The sequence below is a fragment of the Alligator mississippiensis genome, chromosome 6 (assembly GCF_030867095.1).
Source record: "Alligator mississippiensis isolate rAllMis1 chromosome 6, rAllMis1, whole genome shotgun sequence".
Classification (NCBI taxonomy): Eukaryota; Metazoa; Chordata; order Crocodylia; family Alligatoridae; genus Alligator; species Alligator mississippiensis.
In genome coordinates this window covers 8,337,532-8,346,186 of record NC_081829.1, presented here as the reverse complement: position 1 = coordinate 8,346,186, position 8,655 = coordinate 8,337,532, and the positions used below count along the sequence as shown (strand labels likewise).

At 59.9% G+C, this 8,655-nt stretch overlaps 1 protein-coding gene across 1 annotated transcript; it reads left to right on the top strand.

Annotated features, from left to right (window-relative positions):
• Positions 1–365: 365 nt before the first annotated feature.
• On the top strand, positions 366–1,382 carry LOC102560173 (platelet-activating factor receptor). The gene has a single exon (XM_006269888.4). The coding sequence runs from the start codon at positions 366–368 to the stop codon at positions 1,380–1,382; it is 1,017 nt and encodes a 338-aa protein (XP_006269950.3).
• Positions 1,383–8,655: the final 7,273 nt, after the last annotated feature.

The window sequence follows — 8,655 nt, the reverse complement described above, 5'->3', positions numbered from 1 at the left end:
CAGTGCCTGGGTGGCAGCAAGAGAGGTTGGGGGGAGGGATCACGTAGCTCTGTGTGGATGGATGGATGGACAAATGGACTCGTTTGGGGATGGATGGATGGATGCACACAGGGGCTGGCATGGGATGGACAGATGGAGGAGTGTGTATTGGGGCAGAGGCAGGGGGCTGTGTATAGGAGCCACACAGCTCTTATGGGTGAGGGAATCAGGCTGGCTCCCCAATCCCTTAGGCCATGCTGGAGCCAGCAGTTGGGGTTCTCACTCACTGTCTGCTCCCCTCCTCAGGGCTCTGACGCCCTTTGGGAGACTCATCCCCTCCTGCCCCTTCCCCTCTGACCCTGTCCCACTTCTCTTCCAGGGGCCCCATGATGAATGGCTCAGTGGATGGGCTGGCAGGGCTGGAGGTGCCCGAGGACCCTGGGGCATGCGAGCCCAGGGACCCAATGCAGTTCTTGCTGGTGCCCCTGGTGTACTGCCTGGTGCTGTGCGTGGGGCTGCCGGGCAACCTGATGGCCCTGCTGGTCTTCCTTCAGAGCAGCAAGGTGAGGAAGGCCATCCGCATCTACCTCATCAACCTCACGCTGGCCGACATCCTCTTCAATCTCACGCTGCCCCTCTGGATCCCCTACTACTTTGCCCGAGGGCACTGGGTGCTCTCAGAGGCAGCCTGCCGCGTGGCCGGGGCTGCCTACTTCCTGGCCACTTACAGTGCCATCATCTTCATGACCCTCATCAGCGTGGACCGCTACTGCACCGTCCGCGTGGCCAGGCTGGACCTGGTGCTGAACCGGCGCCGCGGGGCCGGGGCGGCCTGTGTGGTGGCCTGGCTGCTGTGCTTGTGCTCGGCCCTGCCCTCTGTGGTGGTCCAGCAGACCTTCCCCATGGGCACGCGGCGCGTTCAGTGCTTTGAACAGTACGCGGGGCAGCGGAGCTACGCCTGTGCAATGGTGGGGCTCTTCGTCCTCTCCTTCCTGGTGGTGATGGGCAGCTATGTTTCTATCATGAGGTCCCTCTCAGACAGTGCCACTGCTTCCCAAGGTGCCCACCGCCGGCTGGCCCGTGCCATGGTGCTGGGCATGTTGCTGGTGTTTGCGGTCTGTGTGGCCCCCTATCACTTCATCTTGGTGCCCTGGATGGACAGCCACACTGGGGTCCCCCACTGCCGCCCGCCCTCCACCTTGGACAACCTGCACACTCTGAGTGTGGCCTTGCTCAGCCTCAACAGCTGCATTGACCCACTGATCTACTGCTTCTCCATCAAGCGCTTCCGGGCTGACCTCTGGCGGACGGCGCGTAAGATCCTCCGCTGCCTGCCACCGCCTCCGTCCCCGCTGGAGAGGGCTGTGCCCCATGTCAGGTCCTCCTCCTTCATCTCCTCATAGGCAGGGCTGCAGGCAGGCTGGGGAGGGGTCGCTGCTGAGCCCCTGGCCCTGCACTTGCCTTGATGCCAGCATCTCTCAGCCATGCTACAAGTCACCGAGCTTGCTCCATGAGCTCTTCTGAGCAGACGGGTGAGCTCAGCTGGCAACGGGATCCCTCTTGCCTCATTGGATGTTGGGCAACAACTTCGTGGGAATCAGTTCCCCATGGATGTGGTCCTTCCCACCAGCCAGCCCCATGGTGGGAGGTTATTGGGGAGCAGAGGAGTCTGAGCTGCCCCTCACGTGATGCCAACATGGTGAGAAGCTGCTCCCAGTGCACCCTGGACCTTGGCCTTCCTGGGAGACATTGCCTTGGCCTCTGCCTTGCCTGGGGTGGGATTTTGGAAGTGCTGCCTTTGCATCCCCTTCATGCAAAGGTCCAGAGAAAGGCTTCTCAAGCTGTTGTGGTGACAGAGGGAAGTCATGGCCCAGTTGCCCCTGCCCATAGGGGCTCCCTCCTTGCTGGTTTAGCAGCTCTTTGGAGCTGGCTGCCACATTCACCCTCCTGCCTCTCTGGCTCCTCCAGTTTAAACCCAGCTTGGGCAGACACCCGCTGATGGCAGTGCCTCCTCACCCGCCCATCAGCCTGGTCATGATGAGGTCTCCAACCCCGTGGGGATGTCAGTGCCAGCAGGAATTACCATGTGGTGTTATGCCCAAGGCTGGGCTAACTCTAGCAGGAGGAGGGCACAGGATCCCTGGAAATACCTATGTGAGCGTGTGGATAAAGCTCATTTTCTGCTCAGAGCTCTTGGCCTTGTCTCCTCACTTTGTGCAGCTGTGAACTGGTGAGGATGATCACCGCGGTGGCATCCACCCTGCTCCATCGCTCACACGGGGTCCCTCTAATGGGGTCTGCAGGGTACCTTCCCCTGGGCAAAGTCTGCCCGAGGGGCTGCGTGGGGCTATATACTATAGGGTGCCGTGTGCCCAGGGGGTTCAGTTACCTCTGGGTGGTTAAGGGGGTTTGGCTGCTGCTTTTTTGCTTTTTGACTGCCTGATTAAGGGGGTTTGGCTGTTTGGCAGCTCTCTTGTAACAGAAGTGCTCAGCCCTTAGGCTCAAGGAGCCTTGAGCTCTGATGGAGCAGAAGCAGGGTGGATTTTGGTCACCAAAGTGTTTCAAAGCAAAATTCAAGCAGTCAGTCTGGTGCTGTCATGCTCTCAGGCTGCAACAGGAGAAATTTAGGCTGGAGATTAGGAAGAGCTTTCTGACTATGAGGGTGGTCAGGCCTAGAGCAGTTGTGCAACCTCTGTCTCTGGAAGTTTTCAAGAGCAGATTGGACAGACACTTATCTGGATGGTTAGTCAGGGATGATCCTGCCTTGAGCAGGGGGCTAGACTAGCTGACCTTGTGAGGTCTTCTCTAACCCTACTTTCCTATGATCCTATGGAGCAGCTTGGGTTAGGGCAGGGGTGTCAAACCTAGTTAAATGGAGAGGCCAGATCTGGACCATGGGGCTTCTTGTTGCAGCTGCCTGATTTATAAGCTGAGCAGCAATCGCAAACTGGGAATTCAGGGGTGAGTAAAGGACAGGGCAGTGTTAAACCCCCTGGGTGCTGGGCACATGGGCATAGCGGCTATGGGAGCCATGGTGAGAAGCCCTGCAGGCTGGGTCCAGGGGTGAGTTGCCCAGCCAGAGAGAAGCATGGCAGGCTGGATGACCCACCTCTGCTGGCTGGGTCTGCTGTGTGGGCTGGATGTGTGACACCTCCGTGTTAGAGCAAGTCCCACTGCAGCCCTTCAGTCTGGGCCAGCAGACGATGGAGCTGCAGGGGTGCACATGCCCTTTTGTGTGTGTATGGACTCACGCACACTTAGGCAGGTGCTATTTTCCTCCAGGGATTTGTGTCCAAGTGCCCTGCATGGCTGTGGTGTGTACAATGTCTTGGGCACACTTGTCTGTGATGCATGTAGCTGCAGGCCCTTGTGGGCTCATCAGGGTGTTGCGTGGGGTGCACTCGAGTCCTTTGCATGCCTCTGGCCTGTGCGATACTCCCATGCATTCTGGTTATGTGTCTGTGACCTGCCAGGCTGCCCATGTGTGCCATCCTGCCCATGGCTCAGCTGTGTTGTGGCCCATGCTCCGTGCCCCATAAGTTTGCCTGGACCCCAGCTGGGAGTGGGGAGCCCTACAGCGGACACTGAGTTGCCAGTGAGTCAAAGCTGTGGTTCCTTTGCCTCTACGTGGCTGTCAGACTCTTCCTTTCTGACTGGGGCCCTTATCATGCAAAGTGTGCGGCTTCCTCCCTCTTCCCTGCTGTGAGCCAGGGCAGCAGAGCAGGCCCCAGGCCCACGATCCTGACCCGAAGGTGGGCTTGTTGGCAAGGCCACGAGGGGGTTGCAGCCCCACTGCTCCCTGGCAGTCATCAGGACCCCTGGGTCAAGACCCCTGGTGATAGCACTTGCTGGGACTGTGTCAGCAGCTGGGTTACCTAATGCCTCTGTCTGGCGCCTGCAGCACTGTCTCCTGGGGAGGATCACTCTCAAGGGCAGCAGGACCATCAGCACGAGCAGCTGCCCCAGGCTGTCAGCACATTGGGGAGGTGGCACTGTGGCAGGTTAGTCTCTCCCTGGAGCCCGGCTGTGGCTGGGACACATCAGTGAGGGGACGTCTTCACAGCCACCTCTGTGGTTGAGCGAGGAGAGGCACTGATGGGCTGTGCAGCCCCCTGAGCCTAGTGGGGCCCTGCAGCGTGGGAGAGAGCCATTGCAGAGGTGGAAGCGAAGGGTCTGACCAGGCAGAGCTTGACCCAGCAGTGGTACCGCTGTCTCCCAAACGAGGGCACTCGGCTGTGGGCCACGGTTCCAGGCAGGTGAATGAGCTGGGCTGGAAAGTTTTGGGCTGCCGGGACTTGTCGAGACTGGCAGCACTCTGGATTGGGGTGGAAAGTCCAAATCCTCCCAGTGTGAGCCAAAATCTGTCAGCTGGGCTCAACCCAAACCTTTCACTGGCTCCCTTAGGGCAGACTTGGGCCTTTTGGCCTTTGCCTCACCTCTATGATTGGCAGCATGGAAAGGAGAAGGGGTTTCCATGCCAAAGCCTGGAGCATCTGGGGTGAAAATGCTGAAAAAGGATGCTTTGCTAACTCCGAGCTCTGGCTTACGTGCTCTACAGCATCAGAGCCAGCCTGCTCTTGCAAAGAGCTTTGGTTTTACACGCTGCTGCTTTTTTCCAGCCCCTAAACTCAGGTTCCTTGAAAAATGCCCTGCCGGTGGCCTATGTGTGTGTGTGCGGGAGGGGGTCAGTGGCTTGGGGAGCTCTGTCACTTCGGGAGTGTCGGTTTAGCAGCAAAAGCCAAGAAGCTTCTGCAAAATCAAGGGGGCTCCTTGTCTCCTCCAGTTGGGGCAGGGAGTGAGATGCTGTTGCCCGCCGCTGTCTTGCCCTGGCCTTTGCAGCACAGAGATGCCCTAGGAGAGTCCATGTCCTGTGCCTTTTCATGGCAGTCCCTGCTGTGCGGGGCAGTCGCCGGGGCCCTACATGGAAATATGACCCTCCCGGGCCTTGTACGATCACATGCTTCCACCCTGTGGCCCATGAGTGGGAGCCCTGCACTCCCCTACCTGTCCCAGCACCCCCCCGGCTTCATCGCTGGTGTGAGAACAGGAACGAGGAGGAGAAAGGCCAGGAAACATGACCCGGGTATAGCTACGCCCTCCAAAGCCAGGAGGCAAAGGGGGAGAAGAGCCCGTTTCTTATGAATGAATCGTCTCCCATGGGCTGGGTGATGGGTGCGGGATTCCTGCGGTGATGTAGTAGAGGTGACCTTGAACTCCGGGATGGCAGCTACGGCTTTGCACACGTGCACCGGCAGAGGGCAGCAGCAACCAGGCCTTGGCATGTCCAGGGCATGCTAACAGCTCCGATAGCGGTGCAGGGGACCGTGCAGGGTGCGTGTCCCAGGTGCCAGGCCTCAACACCCAGCTGGAAGAGCTCACCTGCCTCTTGGCTAGGGGGCTCAGCAGGGGCTTTGCCAGTCCAGCTGGCAGGGGTGCCCTTCCCCACCCTCAGCTCCAGACCGGGTGAGGCGGTGGCTGCAAACCCAGCGTGACTTGCCCCTGGAAGAGGCTGGGGGTGGGGGCTGGCAGGCTTTGGGTGCAGGGGCTCAGGAATACCATCCCCTGTCTGAGGTGGGAGCCAGGGGCTGAGCAGACAGCGGGGGGGCTCAGCATTCCTGTCACACTGCGCGGCATGAGAGCCTGGCCCCCCGCTCCTACCCTCTGCACAGAGCAACACTGCTGGAAAGTCAAGTAGCAAAGCACAGGGAGGGGAGCAAAGCAGCCAGAGGCAGCCAGGAGGGGCCTGTTCTGCATTATAGCCAGCACCCAGGAGGCCTGACCCTGCGCCCGTCTGCTCTAGTGACGAACCCAGGAGTCCTGGCATGTGGTCAGTCCCCCACACTCATGTGTGACACCCCATTTTCCTCCCAGAGCCAGGTTTAGACCCCGGTGTCCTGCATCTCAGCCCTGCTCCTCCTTGCTCTAACCACTAGCCCCTGCTGCTGGCTAGAGCCTGGGACTAAAACCCAAGTGTCCTGATTTCCACCCCAATCGGATTGGCAGACCTCTCCAGCACCAGCCTTGAAGCAGGCGGTGCTGGCTGAAGACAGCCTTCCCTCTTGCATGGTGAGACCCTGGTGCCCGTGGCTGTCAGGGTCCATGGTAGCCCAGCTGAGTGCCAACTGGCTCCACGAGATGCTCTCTGGCAATGCCGACTGGCCCCTGCCCTCCTCTCCATGGGGCCTGCAGGCAGGGGGGGCTTTGCCTTGGGTCACCCACCAATCCATTTTCCCCTCCCTCAGGGTCTCTCTGTATCTCCTCCGTGCCCCTTCATCCATCACTGCCTCTTCCAGCAGCTGCCACCGCCCCTGCACCTGCTGCCAGGACCTCAGGAGCCAGTTGGTGTTAACTGGTGTGAGCCCAGAGACCGGGGCCCCACTGATTTGCCCTCCAGATGCAGGGATATGCTGCAGCTACAAGGGGGCGATGTGGGTACACCCACACCAGCAGGATGTGAGGCATGGTGTGTGCCCGCTTGTTCACACACAGGCATGTGCGTGTGCACATGCACTCACCCACCCACTCAAACACATGCATATACACTGGCTCACAGGTGCTGACACACATGTACACACATGCACTTGCCCATGGAATAGCTCACATTCACTCATGCCCCTGCACATACTTGCTGTCACACTCACTTGTGCACTCACACTTGCTCTTTGCACACCCACCTGCCTCCCTGCCCCTCCATGCTTTGGGGGTCTCTCTCAGGGGCAGGTGCCCCATTTTGCTTCCCTTGGCTGCCCCCCACAGTGTCACTTGTTCCTTGTCCTGTGTCAGGAGCCGGACCTTGCGGGGCAGTGGTCACAGCTGGGCACCCACCTGGGGCAGATCTGGCAGATCACCTGCCTGGCCTACACCAGCTCATAGCCTTGGGTTTTTGCCCTCCACCCCACTCCACTCCACTCCCCTCCCCTCCTGGGACAGGCAGCAGCCAGCTGCTCTCCTCATGTCCCCCCATTATTCAGCCAGGAAGGGGAAACTGAGGCATGACCTGTCTCCCCACTGAGCCTGGAGCAGCACCAAGAGGTGCCCAGGGAGCAAGTTGTTCTCCCCAGTGCTACAGTGGTTCAGGGGCTGGATGAGTGTCCTTGCAGGGGGCTGAAGTGCTTGAACTCCTCCCTTTCAGCCAGACACGGCCAAGCAGATGCCATGTGCAGATGAGCTTGTCACCTGCAGCTCTCTGGGATGGGGACCCCTGGGTGTCCATGCATCATCAGAAGCACGTGGCTCTGGTCCTGGCCAGGGACACGAGGCTCAGGCCTCGGCTTTGCATGCCTTCAAAAGAGCCTTGCCCCCAGCCCCCACTCTCAAGGCTCTGGTTTCAGACTGATCCCTGTTGTGGAGAACCGCAGCAATCCTGCGGATCTGGGGTGGGGAAGCACGGGCTGGGGGATCCTGCTGCTGGCAGGACTGGAGTGGAGAGGAGGGAGCTTATGGCTCCAGGCCGTGTGGGTCTGTAATGCAAGCGGCTGAGAGCAGAGATGGGACCCACCAGGAGACGGGGCACGGGCAGCGCCTGCCCAGCACTGTGGGGAAGGAGCATCCACATGGAGGGCCCCTTGGTGGGGCAGCCTGTGAGTCTCTGCCTGCTGCAGGCCCAGCCCCTCCTGCTGCCAGCCCAGTGGGCTCCTGAACTCAAGTGCCCACATCTCCCAGCAGCGCACAGGGGCATGGGGGTGAGCCCACCCCCTCCAGCCCCATGCCTGCTGCCTTCCCTCGTCATGATGTATGAATGGACCCAGGGCTTCCCGAGCCTGCTGGATGGCTTGGGCTCCCGCGTGCCAAGGAGGCAGCTGGCTGTTCTGGCCGCCTGGCAGAGCTGTGGGCATGTGGGGTGCAGCTGCTGTTGCTGGCAAGTGGAGCCAGGGGGGATGAGCTGCACTCCATATGCAAATGGCTGGCACGTGGTGTGCGGCTCTGCAGCGGCTGCTTTAATGTGCTGGGGAATCAAGTGCTTGTGAGAAGCGACAGGGCGGAGGTGCCAGCTGGAGCTGGGGGCAGGGAGGGCAGGGGCCATGCTGGGCCTCACTGCACCATGCTATTGCTCTGCATCAGTCCTAGCTCGGTCCAGCCCTGCCCTCCCCTACCTACCAGCCCAGTCATGCCTTGGTCCCGCACATCAAGCTCTGCAGTTGGGACGGCTGTAGAAGAGCTGAGCTGGTTGTTTCTCTCTCTGATTTTGGGGCTGTGTGGATAAAGGCAGGCAGCCCTGCCTCTGTGCCAGTCAGCCAGAGGGCTACATGTGCACATACATGTGAGAGAAGATGCTTTCTGAGCCCCATCTCATCCTATGCGCCTGCTTTCATTGCAAACCCCTGGGTGCTAACGGCCCCTGTCAGGACCCCAGGGCCAGCAAAAGCCCTGCAGAGATGCTGGAGCACACAGAGATTGGCAGAACCCATGGGCTGCTGCGCTTGCCCTGCTGCCTGAGCCAGGGCACACGTGTGTGCACACCTGTGGATGTGTGCATGTACATGCCCTGACAGTGCTTCCTGCATTGAGCCCAGAGCCACTGGCTGAGCTGGAGCATAGCTTTTATCATTGGGCAAGAGCGGGGGTTTTACTGGGGACTCCTCCATGCCTCCTCCATTGGCATCAGGCATTTAGCATCCACTCCATGCCAGCTCCATTCGGACACAGGACCCACCTTGAGCCCTTCTCTTAAGTTGG